The 23,851-nt window shown below is 45.8% G+C and overlaps 1 protein-coding gene across 2 annotated transcripts; it reads left to right on the forward strand.

Annotated features, from left to right (window-relative positions):
• The first annotated feature begins 4,729 nt into the window (after positions 1 to 4,729).
• Positions 4,730 to 23,587, forward strand: LOC142564934 (uncharacterized). 2 transcript variants are annotated; one of them, XM_075676142.1, is made up of 4 exons: positions 4,730 to 4,900; positions 15,843 to 16,425; positions 21,212 to 21,427; positions 22,173 to 23,587. In XM_075676142.1, the coding sequence occupies exons 2-4, from the start codon at positions 15,877 to 15,879 to the stop codon at positions 22,896 to 22,898; spliced, it is 1,491 nt and encodes a 496-aa protein (XP_075532257.1). In that variant the 5' UTR covers positions 4,730 to 4,900; positions 15,843 to 15,876; the 3' UTR covers positions 22,899 to 23,587. The 2 variants fall into 2 exon arrangements, with proteins under 2 accessions (XP_075532257.1, XP_075532256.1); XM_075676141.1 differs by lacking the exon at positions 4,730 to 4,900 and adding an exon at positions 12,812 to 13,270.
• The last annotated feature ends 264 nt before the right edge of the window (positions 23,588 to 23,851 follow it).

Raw genomic sequence — 23,851 nt, forward strand, 5'->3', positions numbered from 1 at the left:
TTACGACGTGAAATGAAAATTGTGTTGTGAAATTCAACCTTAGCGCTAGCCTGGTTCGTCCATCGCCGTGCTTGCGTTGCGAATATATATATGGGAGCCCTCTATAAATATTTCTAAAGGCGCAAAAGCCGACGAATCAAATGTTTCGAGCAGTTACCGTAACTTTTGTAGAAACCTGTACGTTGTAACATAGCATTCTAAAAGACACACTTCTCGTCCAATTTGTTGTCCCGTGTCTCGCGCTGGTAGTATACTCAGAACTTCTAACAAGAAGACCATATCAATACGCGCTATCCATAATGCAGGATCGTGGGCCCACGGCAGGCGCACTTGCCGTAGAGTTTTTCAGCTTTCTGCTCAGCCTCGCACGCCTCTCACGGTTAGCCTGTTCTGTGGAAATAAATATTATTATCAATGTTATTAGATATTATAGTTTCTTCACTGTAATTTATAGCAATCTTCCACATTTCTTAAGCTAGCCATGCATTTAACCTGTATTAGATCAACATTGTTACGACATGCTTATGGGAGTCATTTCAAACTAGATTTCTCAGCCAGAGAAAGTACAAATGCAAGCCTCAATGTTTATTCCAATTTGGTATTCCTAAACAGATTATATTGGCAGAATTTTGTGTCTGCTTGCATTTCCTGCAATTCGATGTTCAGAGCTGGAAAAACTGATTCCTTTTCTTGCTGTCGAAAGGCTGCTTCAATGTCGATAGCAAGCTATAATTATTCATTTCGAAAGTGTTAAGCAATGACTATATATCTAAGCTTATCAATGAGTTTTTGTTCCACGAACACAATCAAGTTTTCTCTCTCCGTCTCATTGACAGCCATGGAATGAAACCGTTCACTTTCATAAGTATCAGGATGCAAACATTCTGGAGTTTGTCCTGAGCATTTGTCTGCATCCTATAGTGTGCATGTTTGTATCAAGTTATGGTGTTACAATCTATAGTAATTAACTATAGTGCAACAGAAATACGATGGACAGGAACGAAGTGAACACACAGAGCGCTTCGTTCTTGTCTGTTGTCAATCTGTTGCACTTTAGTTAATAATGATTACACACACTCACCTAGTTTTCAGTTATTATGTCGGGCTTATAAGCCCGCTTGTGTCCTGGAATATCTGCACGGCTATGTATCCTGTTATTTAATTTCTGGCCATGTGCTTGCAAGTCGCGTGTCAATCTCCTGATTTTCCTGACAATCTTGTGTGATGTGCACGCCCAAATAGTTTCTAGTGAATCCATGCAGGGTGTTGTGCAGGGTGTAATCTGCACTACAAGTGCTGCTTTGATTGCTTTCAGTTCAGCTTTTCTAGGTGTAGGATGACCTGGAATGGTACTCACTTATATAGGGTTTAGCTTTATGTAGTGTCATACTACTGTTACACTGCTATTGCCATGCCATATGTGCCTTATGTTTGCTTGCATCTTCATGATTAGCAACCTCCTCTGTGTGTTTGGCAGTTGCATATAGTCTCCTGGCCTAATTATTTGCCCCCATATTCCACGGTATGGGCCTGTTGTGTTTCAAGTTCAGGCACTCCCGAGGTTGTGTTTCTGAAGGGAGGGGTAGTCGTCTTTGCATCTTATATGCTAGCTGGCATAGTATCTTGGGACGAGGTTCTGAGCTCTTGAGACAAAGAATTTGTGCTGCAGGCTGCAACTCTACTGTCTAGGTGCTTGTTCGTTAGCTCTTTCTCATAGAGGTCTTCAAGCATGGTAAAGTTGGAAAGACCTGTTATTACTACCCGATGCCTGTATTCGACGAGTTGTCTTTTTTGTGTGCTGCTGGTAATTCATACCGTACCATACCTTGGACACAAGCACAGCATCTGCGATTTTCTATAGTATCCACTTGTCCACCCCCATTATTTCGAGATTATTCTTTTCACCAGGTGTGGAAGTTGCGTCCAGGCATTGCATAATTGTTTCACCCACGTGCTGGCTCTGCCGTCATGGGCTTACACTAGCTGAGGATTTGTGGACGTTGACTTGTGAGCATACTTGTCCAGCTATGTGGATCACAATGTGCAATCTGGGGTAGTTCTTGATTCTAGTCTTTCTTCTTTTTCCGACGTTGATATGAGCTGACTTATCAGAAAGCGAGAGGCCAAACTGGCCAAGAAAGTCTGCAGTGTTGTCGAGGGCTTGTTGCATCATTCTTGATTTCTGCATAAGATAGCTTTCCCATAGACTGTAATACACCATAGGCTGTAGTGTTTCTTGTAGTATGCCTGTGTTGTTGGTGTGTGTGGGCCAAATGTACCTCCAACTCTCACCTGGAACTTTCTGTCTTTCAGAAAGTTACTGTTTAAGTGCTCTACCAGAAATGTTTTTGCTCATCGTTCCTCTTATTAGAGCAGCATGAGGTACTGCTGTTAAAAGCCTCTTCACTCTCTTCATTCTTTCATAAGCGGTATTACACAATGTCCTGCAATAAAGTTTCTGCTGCTTATGGCCCACTCATATCTGCCAGAAGGGACAACTCTTGAAAAAGGTTTTCTTTGTGCTATGTGTGCGACGTATATGTAGTATGAGCATTCATGCCTTGACATTATACATCTGTAGAACCAGCTTCCTGACAGAGTACTTGCTATACCTGATCATGCTTATTTGTGCAGTGCTGTTGAACAATACATATTGATGCAATGAATATTTACACACTCGAATTATCACGAAACATGGTTGTTTTACAATTCTGCCCTTTGCTTTCTATTGGTGTTAGATTTTGCATAAGCATGCCCCCCTATGCAATAGTATATTGAAGTGTAAGGGTTCAATAAAAGGTGATGAACTAAATCTAAGTGCAAGAGCTTTTTTTTTCACCTATGACTCCCATTGAAATGCGACTTCCATGGCTGGCAAAACAACCCCTCGCCTTGTGTTAGCAGCAGAATGCTATAGCCACAGTGGCAGGTGAACAAATTGAAGAACAATATTTCTGTCTATAATTTTTTTTCTTGCCTGTATGTAAGTAAAGTTTGGAATAAGTTTGTCATTGCAAAAAAGCCCAGTTTGTGTTATTTTATTGAATAAACCACATATTGTGTATAGTTGAAATGCAGAAATTGGTTCTAAAATCCTCGGGTGATATATGTTCTTGCAAGTAGCATGGTATTTCATTACTTATAAAGATAGTAATCGCAGCGGATATCGTTATATTGTTTTACACACTAATATATGTGATCACAAACTTATTAGAAACTTGCTAGAAACATGTAAGGCATGAATGTTTCTGCACACTTGATCAGCCGTGAACGTGCAAGAACTGCTTGTACTGGCTGACTTCACTGCACAGTTTTGATTTACTTTTCTTCAGCGTGTCGTTTTATGCTGTTTTATCCCCACAAGAACAGGCCATTTGCCTGCTTTTCGCATTGTTGCACGAGTTCTACATAATTGTGCAGGAGGGTACATTGTCACTGTGCCATTATAGCAAGCAATTTACTTAGTCTACTAGCTGTACAGTTAAGTACCTTGCAGAGCAAGTGTTCATACAGATGCAGTAGGGATACAAAGTCCGCAACATAGTCAATGTTTATTGGTTTCTGTGCAAGAAAAAGAAATATCCAGAGAAGAGGTGCAACTTAACGTGCATGTAATGTTTTATTCAAGCCACGGATTTAATGCTATCGCAGCAAATTCATTACGATAGCCTACACTTTCGCTCTGTCAAATTTAATAAGAGGCAAGATAAGCTTTCAACATGCATCGGGAAATTCATGCTTGAAAACCGACAAGAAAATGGAACTGAACGGTACCGCGTTCACACAACGTTGAAACTTCGGGTACTTTGCTGTCTTGTAATTTGCCCTTGCCAAGTTTGTAGTAATTCAAGCTGCTTTGTAAGCGCGATTTCTGCATGCTACTCAGCAAAAGAAAATTGTGACGACCTCGTCGTCTGCTGGGGATCGAACACCTCCTAGCACTGACAACTCGCAAAGGCGTTCGAAGCAAACGTGAAAATGCACTTCATTTGCTGTGTAGCGTGTCAACAAACGCATAGAAATCGGAGGATGCAATCTGCGGTACAAGTTTTTCATTCTCCCTTCGCGTACGTACCGAATTCGACGATCCACGTCTCCGCGCATTGCACTTGTCGTGCGAGACGCCATTTTCCAAAATAAACCGGCGAAATAGCTCCGTTGACAGCTCTCCGCGCAATTTCGACGGAAAATCGCAGCGATCGGTGCGACGGTGCGACTGTGCGACCAACCGGTTGGTCGCAGCAAAATGGTCGCAGCCGGAAATCGGGGGGTCGGCACTGCGACTGCGATTTTCATCGCAAACGACGGAAATCGCACTTCCGGTGCGACGAAAATCGCATCATGTGAAACAGGCTAAAGGCGTGGCCGCTACAGCAAGAAAATAAAAACAGCAAAAAAGAGAAGAACCTACTACGTCACTTCCTCCACACTTTTCTCCTAGCGCGCGGAGGGGGAGGGCCTCTCCTCAGTTTCCTTCCTCCATGCTTGAAAATAATCTTCGCTCCACGCCCAGGTCTGCCAGCAACCAGGCAAGTGCGTTGCACTGGGCTTGTGACTTCGTGTACTGCATCATCCACGCGTACAGCGCCGATTTCGGGGGCTACGCTCAAGGGCGGCGCTATTTTTTTTTTCGATTGTGTTGTTCGCCGCCGGATGGCAGCATGCTCCAGTGGGGGAACTCGAAATAATTTGAAACCGTCGGCTTCGCGATGACACCTTATACTTTCGCATTCGGCGTCGCTTTCTGCTGGCAGCTTCAGGTCATTTGGCAGTCTGGACTGGCGATTGATCTCGACTGTGAAACCCATAACGTTCAGCAGTCGACGACGCTTTCAGGCGGTCTGCACGGCACTGCTCCAACTTCTCGCCGGCCTCACTCCTGTGAACGCAAGCAGTACGTGTAGGTAGGCAAAAGTTTGCTTGTCTATCGAGTACGTTCAGGGCTAGAGACTACGTATCCAATAATAGCCCTAGGTGGTCCACTGTGCTTCACACAAATCACTGGTAAGTATTCGCTCCTGTTTTATAGCGCAGGTAGCAGTTAAAGAGCGACTAGAATTTCTCAGAAAAGTTGTGAGCCAGTTGTCACGGCTTTTGGAACAGAGACAACTATTATTCCCGAAGTTCATATTTTGAGAGTGTGGGGGGCTTTAGAGGGCCATAAGGCAGGCAAGTGTCGAAGTGCGAGTGTATCCAATTAAATAAATACGACAATTAAATACGTGTATATCAAGCGCTGCCTTTCAAAAATAAAAGAAAGAATAATAATACTTCTTTAGAGGTGTCATGGGGAACCAGCGCTGGATAGGCGGCGCGTCGAAAAGAGTGCGTTGCACGCCGCCCTGGCGGCGAAACGCGGCATATTCCAGCCACACAACCAGACGACACACGCATACGCAGCCGTATTATAGTTCGTATGTTTCCGTTTTCGCGCCGCTTCAAGTGGAGTTTTTGTAAAGAAGCTAGCGCCATCAAGTGAAGAAATGACGAAAGAAGCTTTTTAAGCTTTATACATTTTTCACAGTGCGTCGCGGCGAGCACGTGTTTTCTTTAACGGTTGCGTCGTGTATCGATGCCATGCTTGCGTGGCTGCCTGCCTCGCAAATCTAGCAGTTATGGCTCCGGTCGTGCTGCGCTATAGTTTCGGAAGTATTTGTTGGCCTGAAGATATTCCATATTTCTCTGGCTAGACATAAAAAATTCTGATGTTACTTCGCCACAGCAGTCAATGGAGAAGAAAGCTTTATCGCATCAGCTGACTCGCGCAAGCAAAGGTTTGAGTGCTCGGCTGCTTGATCCGTAACAATTCTGGCTACATTTAGCACTAATTACATTAATTTGCCGGATGCATCTCAGCGCCGAGTCCTCATCCGCATGCGCATATTTATAAACACATAGGTGGCTTAGTCGCGCGTGCGCCGGCACTATGCGCATACAAATCGTATTACAAGGCAGCTTCCCTCCTACATAATTCTTGGCAATGAATGGATAATTTTTACCTTTCGTATCGTTCACTTGGTGCGGTGGCGTTGGAAGGGGCTTGGCGGTGGCATTGCGAAGGAAAAATGGTACATATGCCGGATGGTGCATGCTATTGCTCATTTTGTTTCCGACGAAATACCGACAGCAGATTCTGCTGTTTGGTACTGTCTGCCATGGCTGACCGTCTTCACTATCGAATAAACCAAGGATACACGCAAAATTTGATTTAGAAACCAGCCCGACACCGCTTGACAGGGCGACAAGACGGGAGCTTACTCCGCTCGCCTGACTGCTTGGATCCAACGCCGCCTCCGTTCTTGTTCGTAGGGTTTAGATGGAAAGACGCAGAAGGATACATCCTCCCTCATCCCGACTTAGTTGTGGCACTTGTATACGCAATAGTATCGTCGGCGCCCTTTTGTTTTCCTTCGACTTTAAGGGCACGCAACGCAGTTTTCGTCCGCGGGGGAGGCTGCATTGTGCACGTTCTGACCGCCAGGGCGGCGCTGCAGGCGCCGTGAAAACTCCAGCGCTGGTTCCCCATAGTGTCACTCTGTGAAATATTTTTCTGAAATCTGGAAAGAACTGTACAAGATACCAGCTTCAAAGTCATGGAACTTTAGGGGAAATGTGAAATCTAATGTGTTCCGAAACATTCACGTTCCTGCCTTCATTTGAAATGTTGCAAATAATTCATAAACTTTCGTTTTTATCTTATCTTCGTGCTTCATTACGGGCTCGTAGTTGGTTTTTCGACTGTCCTAGGTGAACTAAGCTACGCACCTTTTTTTTACACTTAAAGAAAACAAGGGGCATGATTTGAGCAATGGTGCGGGCAAACTTGGATGTGCGTGAGTGAATTACTGCCTTTGCAAATAGATACGTGTGCAAGTGCTCCGGAGCGCTAGTGGTGCATTTTATAAGCACCGCAAAATTGAGCACGCTGCCCTAACCACAAGCTGGCATAACCACGAACTCCACCAAGAGCAGACGAAGAAAATTATTTTTCATCACTATGGCAAATGTATGTGCGGATTTCGATGCCCGTGGTCCAGTAAAACGTTTGGGAAAAATTCCTTAAGGAAGTGTTAGAATGAGTGACGCCGCTATCATCAGCTACATTTCCCAACGTCCCGAGAAAACTGCGCGTTACAGAAACTTTATATTCAATTGCGATTGGAGCCATGTTAATTGCAATGCGCCGCGGAATTTTAATGTTCCTCACTCAATTAGGGGCGTTACAAATATTTTTTGAACCCTTGTTCTATGTGTTATGTGATCTACCAGCATCCTTTGAGAAACAATGCGGCTTCTTGTTTATGTATGGTAAATGTAAGAATAGGGTAATGGGTGATGCAGAACCAAAATTTGAAGTGTGTGGGCTAATCGCTTCGTTTGTAATGAATTACATATGCAAGCACTCCGGTGTGATATGCGCGTGTCTTCTGAACGGCGCAAAACACAGCCCTTTGTCATGGCAGAACGACCAAATGCCACCAATATGAAGTTTTTATGAAAGACGGGGAATATTACTACATATGTATGCGTGAAGTTAAATGTGTGGATCAACTGCAGCTTCCGCAAAAAAAATATGCATCAAATGTTCGAAAATTTCAAACAGCTTTTTTTAATCTCTGCGTGGAAATATCGCGAGGTTTCTCTGCTTTACGCCAAGTTTATATTTTGCGAAAATGAGGTTCGTGTTTAGTGCATTGTGTGGAGAAACTTTAGCGTTCCTGGTCTGATTGGGAGCTTTGCTAGAAATTATTACACCGATTTTCTAAAATTAAAATGAATAAAATCGGAATAGGCGTCACCTTATAATGGCGATGGCTACTCCTTTTTGCGTAGCAATGACAACAGTATAAAATATATATTTAATAAGGAAACCAAAAGAACCAACCGCTTAGGACAAAAAAATCACAGCAGACAGTCCTGTCACGCGCGATAGTACACGTTCTTTTTTTATGCGTCATGTGAAGTTTGTAGCAGGTTACCGTGGTTCACTAGTGACTTAAACAAAGCGCATTGTGTATATTTTTCACACGCATGTTATGTGTAACGTATGGGCGAGTTTCAGTATGTGTGGTCTGTTTATGGCATTAACCACAAACTACGTATGCAAGCGATCCGGAAAGTTGTAGGTGTCTTTTGCGAACAACCAGAATTTATCCCGCCGCCCTCGTAGAACTTCGAACGAAACTGAGATAGAGTTAGCGGGAAAAAACTAGAAGGAGAGGTAGGCCATATTGCCAGTGTTCTGCCGAAGTGTAATATGCATGGATGAATTACCTTAGTAAAGTTCCTTAAGCAGCGCTTGAAAATATTATACGCGGCCAAGGTTTCCAACAGGCGAGTGCTATACGGGCAACATATTAAGGTACGTGATTTAATTACAGGCTACTGAAATTCTTATTTTGACCGTAGAAAAGAAACAGCCTTGATGTAAAATGTGTTGAGATTTACCAAGATCGCACACGTTCACTGCAGTTTTTTTTTTTTCGTATGGCGGAATACGGAGACATTGGTCGATCTTCTGCTGACCCAAGGTCCTTATTCTTTCGCAGTAAGATGTACAATTAGCATACCTCACACGGACAGACTGGTGGGCTAATTAGCAACTTAGCCTGCCTGCCAACCTGTGAGCTGCAGAATGCGTAAAATTTCGCAGTGACAGGTAAGATGTACTAACTGGGCCTTCTTTTTTTTTTTTTTTTTGCCCTGGGCGTGCACTTTGTGTGGGGTACATATGTGTATGTATTACAGTGATTTACCTTTAGGTGTGTCACACGAGCCGCAACATATTTTGAACAGAAAGTGAAAAGCAGCTCATTGTCTTTCAGATGACAGTGCCATCTGCGGCGACTTTGGTGTTGCCGATTTGTTGGCGTTGTGTGCGAGATTCCAGGTCTATATCGGACAGACCGGCTGATGCGTTAACGGCCGGGCACGGGAACACGAGCGATCTGTAGCTAATGAAACTTCATTACACGTGGGTATGGATTGTAGGTCCTGAGCATGTGCGCTAATTTTTACTGGTGTTCGGATTCTAGGCTGGAATGGGAATGCTTTGGCCACGGAATTCATGGAAGCATATCAGAAAGAAAGAAAGAGCGCCTGCGTTCGCGTTACGTCAGTTGTGTCGCGTAGTAAAGAAAAGCAGTTTTAGAAAAGATGCAGTGATCTGTTCGCTTCTGTGATATGACGCATTAGTGGCTTGAAGGGCAGTGCGCTTGCGCAAACTTGTTCTGCTGCGTATGTAAATAGGCAAAATGTTCACAGCAGATATTAGCTGCGAATAGCGCTTCTCCGGTTTTCCCTTGTCTTGCCCCGTCTTAAAACTGCGCTAAATAGTATTCATATATTAGTATGAACCAACTGGCTCACCAAGTAGTTTTCTTATTACATTGTTGTTTTGGCACTTGAAACTACGGAATATAATTTTGTAAGTAAATGAAGAGATGCATAAATAACTCGAGCTGCGACAAGCTTCGCGATGACGTTACAACTTCCTTTCTACTTGTAGGCAGATAAATTAATTACGGGATAAAGTGAAGATTATGCAAGGTTCGTCACATGTGCTGTTTCACTTTCATGTTCTGTTTGCCTCATAGGGACGCTGCTATTAACGAAAGGGAATTCACAAGAGTACATTGTTTATATTTTACTGGTTACAATCTTAGAGCACAGCTCTTAGGCGCCCGTTGCGTTGAGCATCGGCGTCGTTCGTCGGCGTGATCGAGTGAACGACCTCATTGAAAGATGAAAGCGAACACGGAGCGCGCGAGGAGGAAAGCGGAGGAGGAGCTCAGGCCTAGCCACTGTAGCGGAGGGGAAACGGCCTGCGCTTGCGCTGAGTGGTGTGCAGTTAAGGCACCTGCAGCCGCGTGGGCAATCTCATCTGCGCTTCTCGTGGGGGGTGGGCAGGTTGGTGTGAGTTTGGCTGGGCTATGCTCGCCCGCGGCATCAGCTGCTGAGGTCAGTCCGCGATTACCATCGTGTGTGAAGGTGGATCACTGCTCCTGCAAGGGGCGATAGTGAACCGCTACGAAGAAGGCTCGATGTGACGCTCCTTTAGGGGTTGTCGCCACTGACACTGGCAGCACGATTTTCCCGCTACGCGGTGCTTCTCTCGTCGTTGGTGGAAAAGCGAAGTGCCGCGCAAGACGGGCTGTGCGGGGACGATGGCTACAAATATGGCGCCAGAGTAGCGCGCGTCGTCTGAAAACAAAGCGCGCTACTCACGGCGTGTACCTTCATAATCACAATACAAAATATTGACACGCTAAATGAAAGCACGTATAGAGCTGCGTTAAAATTTCGCATTAGGGAGTATCCTTATCGCCAGGATGGTTTTTTTTTTTTTGCTGGCTTGCAAACGTTGCAACGTTACTGATCAGCGGAAGGCGCGCTTTCATTTACCGAAATATTAGGGAGCGTTGGCGCCAAAACTATAGCGAATTATCTTGTTTAATGAGTTAGATTACGCGCGTGACGCAAATAACGCTGTACATTCTGTAACGGACGAGCACACCACCGTTTACGCTGCAATGTACGGTGGGCTGTGTACAAACGGCCGATGCGTTTGACTCGGAGATCCGATTGCGACGATTGCGCTAGCCGCTTGGTTGAGCTCCGAGTGTTACTTGTTTTTTTCTGGGCGTAAGGTCGCCCAACTTTCGAAGGCACGCCTTAGGCAGTGTCTCATTCTACACCGTCACTACTACGAGACATCTGCCGGAAGTGCATCGTTTTATGCCGGAAACCCCTATCCCGTTTATAGGAGAGGTCATGCTCACGAGCGTCGTGCTAAATGAAGCGGCCGATGCTCTGGTGGTAACCCGGGCGCAGCTACCAAACGAGAGCATCGTGATCTCGCCTGATCCACCACGCTGACCTCCGATATGTCTGTACAAAAGGAAGTTCACTTCCTGATGCGGGGTGTGAATCGATAACTCTTCGCCATATTAAGTTACCTGTAATGAATGACCGGAAGCGAGGTTCTTGGCCTGCGGATGAAATTTGGACAACCGACGACTGTGCTCACCGCTATCGTCGCGCTATTAGTGTTACTTCTTTAGATGGACAGCAGCGCGCCCAAGAAAGCGTTGGATTCGTGACTCTCAGATTGGCAATTGGCTCTGACGAGTGATTCTTTATCGTCACTACATCGTGTGCTGTCCTGCATAAGAGATATTCTGCAAGACTGCTAGGACGCCATCATCTTCTTCGTCCACGGTAAGGGATGTCTGGAAGGGCTCTGACACCTTCGGAGGGCGGCAAATATAAGTTTAATATCTCGCAACTGACGCACAGCCATCAGCAAATGTTTTGGGCGAACGGAGCGGATTTCGAGAAAAAGCTAGATGTTGTGGCATTATCGCTAAGTACCTGGAATTCCGGGTTTCAGTGCACTACTGATAGCAAAGGTAAGTGCAACTCATTTCTCTCAGTAGATTATCAGCTAGGTACGTCGACAAAGTCTCTCCGACGTACCTGTAGACAGCAATCACGAAATGGGGCGTCAGTGCCCACTGCTTCATCTGGTTCACCGCGCCGGCAGCCAGCGTCGGAGCGTAGACAAACTCGCGCATAGGCATGGCTAGCGAACGACCTCACTCCGCAGAGCCACCACGCTTAGGGACTAGCGCATACGAAACGAGCAAAGAAACTTCGTAGTACCTAGGCAGAGTCAGATTTTCAAGGAGCGAAAGCGCCCAGATTTTCTCTCCCGCGCACCCTTTCTTTACTCGCGCCTGCGCACAAACGTCGGGCGATTCCTAACACGACCGTATTGTGGTGGCAGGGGGATGTCAATGGCACAGGAATTCTATGATACTGGCAGACAGCGCACATGTTAATCATCCGCATATTCGTGTATCCAGAAGAAAATATTGATTCTTTTGGTTTTATTTTACGTACAGTGAACTATACATTTGACATTATTGCACACAGCGACATCCCATCCCATAGTGCCACGGAATCCTTCGTATGACGTAGCTAAGTTCTAAAATCGACCAAGCTGCGACGGGAAAAACAAAGATCGAAGCAGTTGAGCTGCCGTCCCTGTGGTAAGGTTTGAGCAGGGGCTGCAGAGTCCTCGGTCTAAGCACTGCGACCTGCTCTACCATCAAAATGCGCTATGCTGATACAGCGCACGGAGGTTGGTAAGTGACGTTGTAACATTGCGCGTATGAACCTACTCTATTTGAAATTGACGAAATTAGCAGATCATAGCGATACCATCATGCGTGCTATGTCCACGTCAAACAGGTAGCTCACACAGCAGGTGGACAGCAGGTGTGCGCGGAATTTGCCTGCATTTTCAAGCATCTTATTCTATCAAAGGTACGTTTCTTCTCATGTGGGCTAAAAGGACAAGATGAACAAGCGGACGAAACATTCTGGGTGCATGTTGACAGAATTTGGAACAGGTGTAGAGCTAGTATAACTTGGAACATGGGTGCGCGCAAGGCCTGTCGTTCTATAAGACTCGCTAAGTTGGAACGGTTTGCAAAAATAGTTCTGAACCGTGCATCTGCAGTTTGAACAAAAAATGAATAAATAAACAGGCTCAGTTAACCGCCGAGATCTAGTCTCATTGTATATAGAAATTTGACATTCAGAAAAAAGACCGTATCAATGCAGCAACCCCAAATACAAGCGCGAAATACCAGTAGCCGAGCTCGACGGTCCGCATTTCCTGCCGGCGAGCGCAAATCCACGTCGTTCGCGCTGCGGCTACGCTTCCTTTTTTTTTTTTTTTTTTTTGCTACGCATCACCGTTTATGCATGCGGCGCACCTCCCATGTGGCAGTAAACACAACCGTACGACCTGCTTAGAGTCTACTAGAACCACTCGTCTATATAGGTCATACTCATCACTGAACCGCCGGCGAGGGCGCTGAATCCGACACTGGTGTTCTATTGCGAGGATACGAAACTAACGAAAGGGCTAATTTCCTGCTTCCGCACATTTACTCGTAGGTATCGTAGTGCGAGTACTATACTCACTTCGGAGTTCATTTCGCTATCAACATAAGTTTTTTCTTTCTTTGTCAGCATTGCGTGTGACAAGTTGCAGGTTTGATTTGTATCTATTTGATTGTTGAACTCAGCGGTGCCTGCATCGCTGTCTCGCTGGCGTGGGTGCAGTCAGCGTAACTCCAGTTAAGCAAACGTTGGCCTGTACGCAAAACGCTTTCTGTGTCCTGGAATACGTATCCGCTAGCATTGGCTCTACATCGGCGGTCTGTGACGCTAAGTTCGAGTAAACCACTCCATAACGGTAAGTCGCTGCTACTGTTTTTGTCGGCCAGAACATAGCAGTTTTATTGGTCGTTTGCTGACCCCGGGTAGTTTCGTTACTCATGCGCGATGGGCACGCTGTATCAATGAGGGCTGATGCATGCCCTGCCAACATGCATGCAATGTATGTTTTGGCGCTTCTGCAGCCACACTCAGTTGCGCTGCCAAACTGAAAGTGTATTGATTTCGGCGCAGCAGAACTGTGTGTATGCCGACCCTGGTGCTCGGAGCTTAAACTTGCGTGACACTGAGTTGACGTTTGCGTGCGTGTGCGCGTGCGCAAAATTAATCGCCGTGGCTAGGAGGTCGCGGGGTCGATTTTCCGTCGCGGCGGCCGCGTTTTGAAATGGGTGAAATGTGAAAAAACGCTCGCGAGCTTAATTGACGCTGACCTCAAGCAACCCCTAGTGGTTAACATTATCCTGGGGCCAATCTACTGCTGCCTGTCTCATAGCTCCAATGTTTGTTTGGAACGTTAAGCCTCATGAATGAAGGAATGGATGGATCAATCAATTAGTCACTTCATCATCTCCGCTGTTCTTCTCGTCGGGTCTATGTGTCGCCCGGAATTCATTTCAAGATTATTTATGGGGCCCTTCATGGTGCGTCGCACGCGTCGTGTGTTTGACACTATAGTCGAACGTGAAGTGTCTGTTGAGTGCGTGCGAGCGTGCTTTGTCAATCGCGTGTTGTTTGGCGGCATATTGGATTTCACGTTTATGCGTTCTCCTACACGGCAATTTTTGTCCAAGCGTGTTTCTTCAATTGCTGTCTCCGATTACGAAGTAGAGTGAATTTAAGGGGAATGATGATTTGTCCACGAAGCTTCATGTAGCCCCATTTCCTTTGCCGGGTAATCAGCGATATACTTGATGTCCATTTTCATTAACTTAATTGCAGTGATTTCGTTTTAAATTATGCACTTTAGACGGAATGTTGTCGTTTAAAAGGTGAATATGCACAGCGATGAAACCATGTCACTTTGCTGGGAGTTCTACTTACCGATCTCGAGAAAAACGGACTTAATCTTCAGCGACATCCACTGTTGGTCCAGCTTTTTGTGTTTCGGCGCCATAGTAAAATGCAGTACGGAAAAATTTTAACAGGTGCAGAAATGCATCTCATCGCACATTCTGAGTCCGCATTTTTCTGAACTGGTGCTATACGCCGAATTTAAGAGCGTAGCATTCCTTGTCTCGACATCCCCTTTCCTTACGGTTTTGTCGAATTTTATAATATATAACACGTAAGCAAGAAAATTTGCCACCGTGTAATCGACATACGTTGACAGGCAAAATGGTGCCAGTGAGCGTATCTCTGCTGTTCATAATCAAACAATAAATCACGGCATTAAACATGTACCTATGTTGGCGGCTCAGGTATCTCCAAAGCAGACAAGCCTTTGGACTAGCGCGTGATAGTCAGCAGCCTCGTTGATTTTTCTAAACTTATCATATTCGGACAACCCCATTTTTGGCCATTCGGCAGCTGCGCATTTTTAAGTAGCTATCACAAACCTGATGTGCATGTGGGCACGTTATAATCCGGAGAGGCAGATTTGCGTACCGCGCTAGAGACGCTGACAGCCGGCGACTGTCGGAGCAAAAGATATTTGGACAGTGGCGACAACTGACACGTGTGCTAAAAGGCAGCAAGAGTGCTATTTGTCTTAGCCTCTTGCTCGGCGTCAGTACTTTTGTTAATCCGAGCAAGCGAGAGGGGTCGTACTTGAAAAAGCTCACGCAGCCATTGTAGGTATAACTCATTAGGCTCAAACATGTGCTGATCAGAAGTTACAAGGCCTCCAAGTGTGCGATTATTGCAGAAATTTCACGCTTGCTCGGGTATGATGCACCTGCGTTCGACAGGCAGGGTCCGTAAATGACGTAAATGGACTTGGGCAGCGAGACAGGGAATAATGGCAATTCGCGCCCACCACCTTTGACCACGGCGGGCCTACCGCGAGTAGGGAGCGAGCACGTTTGCAAGATCAAACCGTAGGAGACCCACTAGCTGTACCATAAGTTAAGCATTTAGGATGTGTAATGCGTGAATAGCTGTCGTGCCCTGTACTTTGATATCTTTGCGTAGACGCGAAAAAAAAAAAACAAACATGAAGTGATCGTGCATGTGTAGCTCGCACAGATGGGTTGCAAAATGAGACCGTAAGACCCCGCTAGTGGTAACGCAAGTTAAGCATGTACGTTTTCTGATGCGTAAACAAATATAACGTACACCTTGTTGTAACTTGTAGCTCCAAATGTTACTTGTATATTTGGCCACGCGACTCAGCTATTCTAGAATAGCAATCCGGATGCCTGCATTTCTGCTGGTCAACCTGCCTTTCCCTTGTCATTTCTTCAGCATGAAGCTGTCTTTCCTGCTCGGTTAATTTCGCTGCTTACTTTATTTCTGCATACCGTAGTGGAATATAAACCGAGAGACAGTCCAAATTCATCGCGCCCTCATGCAATGAGTCCAGTGTAATCTACGGGGAGACTTAGCGGGCAGATATGTGCTGCTCGCAATGTAACCGCTCGTCCTTCTGCTAGTTTCAGCCATTAAAGACTGCACGTGTAACGGGCAATGGAGCTCGTGCGAGAGTTCGGAGATCCTCAAGTCCTGGTACTCTCCGAAGATCACATCGTCCTGAAACTGAAAACTGCTTGGTCGCGAGACGTGGTGGTCCCAGAAGGACTCTCCCTTGCCGACGACGGCGGTCACCTCGTGGTCGCGCGCCGCAGGTCTCTGGTGCCTTTGGCGAAGAACAAGTTGCTACGACAGGCGACCATCTCGAAGGCCCTGTTCTGCGGTTGCTTGCCCTTTGACTCCTGCGAGCGCTACGCCAGCGCCGCCAGCGAGCTCCTCCGGGACACCCAGGAGATATGCATCGTGCACAACAGGGACACGGTCCACAAGCTTATTCGAATGTTCCCGAACGTCAAGGTCATTGCGCTGCCGCACGATCTTTGCATACACGCCTTGGAAAATGACGAGCCATGCGGGGACCGCTTTGGACCGCTGGTCGAGCGATGCCAACTGAGGGAGCTGGTTGGCAACGTCGGCGGCATGAGCGAAGGCCGTCTCCTCTTGAGTCCGTGGACTACACTGGCGCTTATTCGCACGTGCCCTGACGTAAGTAAAGTCGTTATGCACGCTACTTGCTGAAGCGTCCCCGGGAAATGCGTAGTAAATGTGTATACGAGTAGAGCCCATGAAGAGGGACGGAAGGTTAACTCCCGCCGTATATCAACTAGTAGAACAACGCATGAGTCATGCGGAAGCTGTGGATCTGGCTACGCTCTAGTATACACATGTTTGTGCCGAAGTGGTTGCATATATACATTGCTAACATACTCAGTACGAAGGGACATATCGGCATGGTACTCGCTGTTATTGGGCAAATCGAGTTTTCTCGTACGTGGGAAAAAACGTCAATAATACTATCCCTTGAAACGAAGTTGAGGAAACATCCAGCTCCAGTGGAAGAGCCTGCAACAAAGCAATGCACTTTATGCTCCGTGTATCTTGATTGTATGGGGGCCCTAGCGTGCTTATAGAAAATGGGTATTGAAAGTGAGCTAAATATCGCTCTGCGAGGGAGGAAACCTAACGCTAGGACTTCACCTCGCATCCTGTGACTTAACGTGGTCGCTGCTAAAACTGAGTACGCGGGGTCAATCCCGGGTTCAAATGTACATATGTCCGTGTGCCGTGCATGGGGGTCTCGTTAAGGAACTCCAGGTGGCAAAAATAAATTCGGAGACAACCACTACGACTTGCCTCAGGTGGCGAAAATAAATTCAGAGACAACCACTACGACTTGTCTCATAATCATATTGTAGTTTGGGCTCGTGAAACACCAGAATTCAATTTCGGTAACCCAACGATACAAACATGCGTGACTCAGTTAGCAAAGGCCGGTCGACTATATTCTAGTTAAGGATGAAAATCAACATAAGATGTAATAGACTAAGACCAAGAAAGACACTTTGTAAAGCTGGCTGAGAGCTGGGAACTCATTCGTGTGAACTTGTTTACTATGGGAAAACAGTGCATGTTATGTCAACACTCAACGATGCAATAAAAGAATGAAATGTAACTACAGAAAAAGGAAGTGTCTGGAAACCATTTACGGTAATTGTCAATGAAATCAAATAGCCGAACGTTTCTAGAAAACTGTTCCCTTTGTTAAATGAATGCCGCACTTGAAAGCATATCTCTGTTGCTGTAAGAATGAATAACCAATGTTCGTAGCATTGGGTGTATTGTCGTAGCCTATATGAGCGCATCTATATTCATAGTATCGGTGGTGATACAAATAAGGCCCATCATCATATGTGTGTTGTCGCCAGCGGCCTGAGCGCCGGCGTAGGAGGCGACTAACGCCCTCCCCTCCCGTCATTCTGAACTTTCGAGCGCAGCACCTAAACCGTCATGTGCCCCAAAGCTCTCGCGCCAAAGCACGTGCGTGTGAAAAGGATACAACAGCTTACGTGCTGCGACGAATGAGCCTGGCAACTTGGTTTCGCGAGAGCATGCTCCCTCCCCCCTTTACATCTGCGCCTTTGTATCAGCAGCGGTGAAAGGCTGTCCACCGACTGTGAAAAAAAAAACGGGTTAGAAATCGACCGAAAGCTGTACGTCCTGAAAGAGTCACAAAGGCTACAGTTTTCTCAGCAAACCCTCTGCCACCTTGCCGACTACCGTTGTTACGTACGTTTGGCATAACACACGCATCAAGCGACATTGCACTGAGTCAACGGCCACACTATATATATATATATATATATATATATATATATATATATATATATATATATATATATATATATATATATTATGCCTGCAACACAAATTCTATAGCATTAACGAGAGGGTGGCAGGTCTTGCTGTGAACCTAATAAGAGGTACGAAATGAAGGTCGTGCAGGTCTACGCACCTACATCCAGTCATGATGACCACAAAGCCAAAAGCTTCTATGTAGACGTGGAATCGGCGATGGGTAAAGTCAAAACAAAATATACTATACTGATGCGCGACTTCAATGCCAAGGTAGGCAAGAAGCAGGCTGGAGACAAGTCAGTGGGGAATATGGCATAGGCACTAGGAATAGCACGGGAGAGCTATTAGCAGACATTGCGGAACCGAATAATATGCGGATATTGAATACCTTCTTGCGCAAGCGGGATAGCCGCAAGTGGACGTAGAGGAGCCTGAGCGGCGGGACTAGAAATGAAATAGACGTCATACTCTGCGCTAACCCTGGCATCATACAAGATGTGTGCGGACGTGCGCGGCAAGGTGCGCTGCAGTGACCATAGGATGGTTAGAACTCGAATCAGCCTAGACCTGAGGAGGGAACGGAGGAAACTGGTACATTAGAAGCCGATCAATGTGTTAGCGGTAAGAGGGAAAATAGAGGAATTCCAGATCAAACTACAAAACAGGTATTCGGCTTTAACTCAGGAAGAGGACCTTAGTGTTGAAGCAATGAACGACAATGTTGTGGGCATCATTACGGAGTGTGCAATAGAAGTCGCTGTTAACTCCGTTAGACAGGACACCAGTAAGCTGTCGCAGGAGACGGAGGATCTGATCAAGAAACGCCAATGTATGAAAGCCTCAAACCGTACAGTTAGACTAGAACTGGCATAACTTTCGAAGTTAATCAACAAGCGCAAGACAGTTGACATAAGAAAGTATAATATGGATAAAATCGAACATGCTCTAAGGACCGGAGGAAGCCTAAAAGCAGTGAAGAAACTAAGAATTCGCAGGAATCAGATGTATGCGTTAAGAATCAAAGCCGGCAATATCATTACTAATATGGATGAGATAGTTCAAGTGGCTGAGGAGTTTTATAGAGATTTATACAGTACCAGTGGCACCCACGAAGATAATGGAAGACAGAATAGTCTAGAGGAATTCGAAATCCCACAGGTAACGCCGGAAGAAGTAAAGAAAGCCTTGGGAGCTCTGCAAAGGGGGAAGGCAGCTGGGGAGGATCAGGTAACAGCAGATTTGTTGAAGGATGTTGGGCAGATTGTTCTAGAGAAACTGGCCACCCTATATGCACAATGCCTCTTGACTTCAAGCGTACCGCAATCTTGGAAAAACCTTAATATAATCCTAATCCATAAGAAAGGGGACGCCAAGGACTTGAAAAATTATAGACCAATAAGCTTACTGTCCGTTGCCTACAAAGTATTTACTAAGGTAATCGCAAATTGAATCAGGAACACCTTACACTTCTGTCAAGCAAAGGACCAGGCAGGATTCAGTAAAGGCTACTCAACAATAGACCATGTCCACACTATCAATCAGGTGATAGAAAAATGTGCGGAATGTAACCAACCTTTATATATAGCTTTCATTGATTACGAGAAAGCGTTTGATTCAGTCGAAACCTCGGCAGTCATGGAGGCATTGCGGAATCAGGGTGTAGACGAGCCGTATGTAAAAATACTGAAAGATATCTATAGCGGCTCCACAGCCACCGTAGTACTCCATAAAGGAAGCAACAAAATCCCAATAAAGAAAGGTGTCAGACAAGGAGATACAATCTCTCCAATGCTATTTACAGCGTGTTTAGAGGAGGTATTCAGGGACCTGGATTGGGAAGAATTTTGGATAAGAGTTAATGGAGAATACCTTAGTAACTTGCGATTCCCTGATGATATTGCCTTGCTTAGTAACTCAGGGGACCAACTGCAATGCATGCTCACTGGCCTGGAGAGGCAAAGCCGAAGGGCTGGTCTAAAAATTAATCTGCAGAAAACTAAAGTAATGTTAGTGTCGGAAGAGAACAGCAGTTTACGATAGGTAGCGAGGCACTGGAAGTGGTAAGAGAATACATCTACTTAGGGCAGGTAGTGACTGCGGATCGGGATCATGAGACTGAAATAATCAGAAGAATAAGAATGGGCTGGGGTGCGTTTGGCAGGCATTCTGAGATCATGAACAGCAGGTTGTCATTATCCCTCAAGAGAAAAGTGTATAATAGCTGTGTCTTACCAGTACTCACCTACGGGGCGGAAACCTGGATGCTTACGAAAAGGGTTCTACTTAAATTTAGGACGAAGCAAAGGGCTATGGAAAGAAGAATGATGGGTGTAACGTTAAGGGTCAGGAAAAGAGCAGATTGAGTGAGGGAACAAACGCGAGTTAATGACATCTGAGTTGAAATCGAGCAAAAGAAATGGGCATGGGCAGGACATGTAATGAGGAGGGAAGATAACCTATGGTCATTAGGGTTACGGACTGGATTGCAAGGGAAGGGAAGCATAGCAGGGACGGCAGAAAGTTAGGTGGGAGGATGAGAATTAGAAGTTTGCAGAGACGACAAGGCCACAATTAGTACGTGACCGGGGTAGTTGGAGAAGTATGGGAGAGGCCTTAGTCCTGCAGTGGGCGTAACCAGGCTGATGATAATGATGATGATGTGCTCAGGATTAGCATGCACTAATCTGGCTGGTAGGTGGCTAATATTAAAAATTATAATTGTCTAACGGACAGGGAACACGGGGGTACTTTGACACGAACGGCGACAAGAAACTGAGTGCTTAATTCAGGAAACTGCTTAACTATATATATCCACGCCCAGTGAGTAAGTGGTTGTACGCTTATGTATATGTAAATTCTAGTGGAAATTTAGGAGCAGAAAATAAGGATTACACGCAGGTCACGTAATACGTAGGGCAGAGACCTGGTGGTCTTCTAATGTAACATTATGATCGTCAATTGAGGCGAAAACAGGTGAGGGCGCGAGATCATTTGCAGCAGCGATTCAAGTAGAAACTTGTAGGCGTAGCGTGGGTTCGGCGGAGATGTGCATTTGAATACCTTGTTTCGGTAGTGGGCTGGAATTATGCTGGGGAAAGAAGTGAGATATATACTCGTTATTCTCATCACTTTTTAGGTGCACCGCATCGACTCCGTCTGGCTCGGGAAATGCTTCATGGAGCCGTGCGGGCTCACCACTTCGACTGATCGTATATCAAAGAACTTCAGCCACCTCTGGCTTGGCTGCTTGGATAACTCGTCCGGCGGAAAGCTACACAATCAAATGGGCCCAATGATAGCGGCCGACGTCAGGACGGCTGCAGACAAATTTCCCTCTGTGGAGAACTTGCAGGTACGAGCTCGAAATGCCGAATAGATATTGTGAAAATAAATCATAAACTGAAGGACACTAGACAACCCACTGTATGCTATGTTTAGCTCCTTAACGAGGTAGACATGATGGTGCTTTGTCCTGTGTCATTTAAGGTGGTGTCTCGTCTTCTCTGTGTATTCGCCGTACTATGTATCACCAACTAGCTCATCTCGGCTTGCGATGTAGTGAATTTGCATGAGCGTTCAAATTTCGCACAGTCGTGTTAACGGTGCTCGGGGTAGTCTGTTGACGAGCGAGTGCCGATTAAACCAAACATTAACTTTATCAAAGTGTCGACAGTTTCATGTTTGCCCCTGTTTGATGTCTTGGCCTTGAACAAACAAAACTAAGGGGTTCATCGCGTCCTTAAACGAATATTCGGAAGAGGAAAACTGGTAACCTGAAAGCTTCTATTTTGATTTAGTCTGTTTCTTAAATTTTAGTTAGAAATATTTCACCTCCTAAGACGGGATTCTGTAAGACTCTTGACATCAGTGTTGAGCCTATTAGAGTCCGTACTACAGTTAAATGCAATCTTTGTGATAAAAACTGTGATTTTCTTGTTCCCCTGTATTTAGTTTCTACTAAGAAGGGGGGGAGGGATGAGTATGGTCGCGGAGAGGGCTAGCTTCTTTCTCGGAAACGATCGTATAACATAGAGGAGTGAAGAAAAGTCACATACTTTCCTGAAAAATAAACCTGATGATGTGCCCCAATGTTGCAGGTGGCTGTCGAATCGCTGGAAGAGATCGCCAATGTTCCGGCTTTCTCCAACCTCCACAGCATCATGATGGAAATCAGTCCAGCCCTAGGCTTCGCCGACGTGAGTTCTCAGTTGCAGAAGATGCTTACAAAGTTACCCGGGCTCGAAGAGCTGGCTCTCGAAAATTGCGGCGGTGTGCGGCTCTCTACAATATCGAGGCTATGTCCCAAACTGAAAACCCTGAGGCTCGTGAGGTGCCTGGGGTCCCAGGACGACACACCCGTGGGCGGAAACGGGTTCCCTAGTCTAGAGTGCTTCGAAGTGAGTATGGACATCTTGACAGTAGCTTTCAGCGCATTCTTGTCGGCGACCCACGACAAGCTGACCACCGCGCGCTTGGGCCACGACGGCATGTGTTTAGAGTTCCTGCGACACTGCGTCCGCTACGGTCGGCACCAGCCGTTTACGCGTCTCGAGCACCTCACCTTGAATACGAAACTGTCGCTACCTCAGCTGGACATCCAACCCGAAGACCTGCACGACGTAATGAAGGCCCTGCCCGCTCTTCGACACCTAGAAACGGACAGCTACGACTTGCGGCTGTTCACGGAGAACTACTGCGTTCCCCGTGGTCGGGTGTCCCTGTCCTGGACTGGATGCGTCCTCTGTGCCGTCTATAAACCCGGGCTTGCGTCTTGTGAGAAACTGGCAGCCTTCTTGAAAGACAGTTTCGTCCCTTGCCGGTAGGCTGTCTTCAGCGTGTGCGCGTTTCCCGAGCAGTGATAGATTACTATTTGCAGAAGCTCATCCGCAGATGTCGTTCAGGCTGCAGTAGTCGTAATTTCCAGGTTCATCTTGCATAAATTAAAATCCCATCTGTACGTTTTCTTCTCACAGACGTTCCAGTGGTCTCGCAGTAACGCTGGGAAACTCTCTTGCCGTACAGCAGTGTTTTGTTTCAAGAACGTTGTGTATAGCTCGTGCAAAGTGTCTGTTTTCATAGCATTTTAACTTTTATTACTGAGCTCAGAAGTGTACGCCGAGAGGCGCTTTTCACCGACGGAGTTGTGTGAAATTCATTGCTGGTTTTCTACTTCGAATAGTATTTGATTTATTTTTAATTGGTCACTCTTTGGTACGCACGTAAAAAGCTGAAAGTTGAACTCTATTGATAATTATTCCCTGCAGTGCTTACTTATGACTACCGTACAGTGTAGAGCGCATGAATTGATTTATTTTATATACGTGAAAATGTTACGCATATATGGTTTTGTTTGCTATACAGGACAGTGTAGCAAGAGCGCCGACTATTCAGGTCTCATTATTTTCTCTTTCCTAATTGTTCTTGTGAAGTGCTTCTGGAGAAAACTATTGCGCTTCTTTATAAATCAAACGTGCGAATATAAATAAATTTGCGTGACCTTTTTTTGCGCACAATATTTGCTTGCTGCGCTTACCTTGCCTCGTGATTGTGGGTGAAAAAGTGCTTTTTTTGTTTTTGTCGGTCGATAAGCATAATTGCTTGCGGGCGGATAAAAAGCTAGCATACGTAGAGTTCTCAGCTATTATAACGCGAAACTCGGGAGTGCATGGCCACCGGCACTTTTCTCGCCGCCGGTGGGCTTTGAAGAAGCACAACTAATTATTATTATTTATTTTGAAAACGTACACATTTGACAGGAAAGGGAAAGCGAGGAGCA

This window comes from Dermacentor variabilis, chromosome 11, assembly GCF_050947875.1.
Source record: "Dermacentor variabilis isolate Ectoservices chromosome 11, ASM5094787v1, whole genome shotgun sequence".
NCBI classification, from domain to species: Eukaryota; Metazoa; Arthropoda; class Arachnida; order Ixodida; family Ixodidae; genus Dermacentor; species Dermacentor variabilis.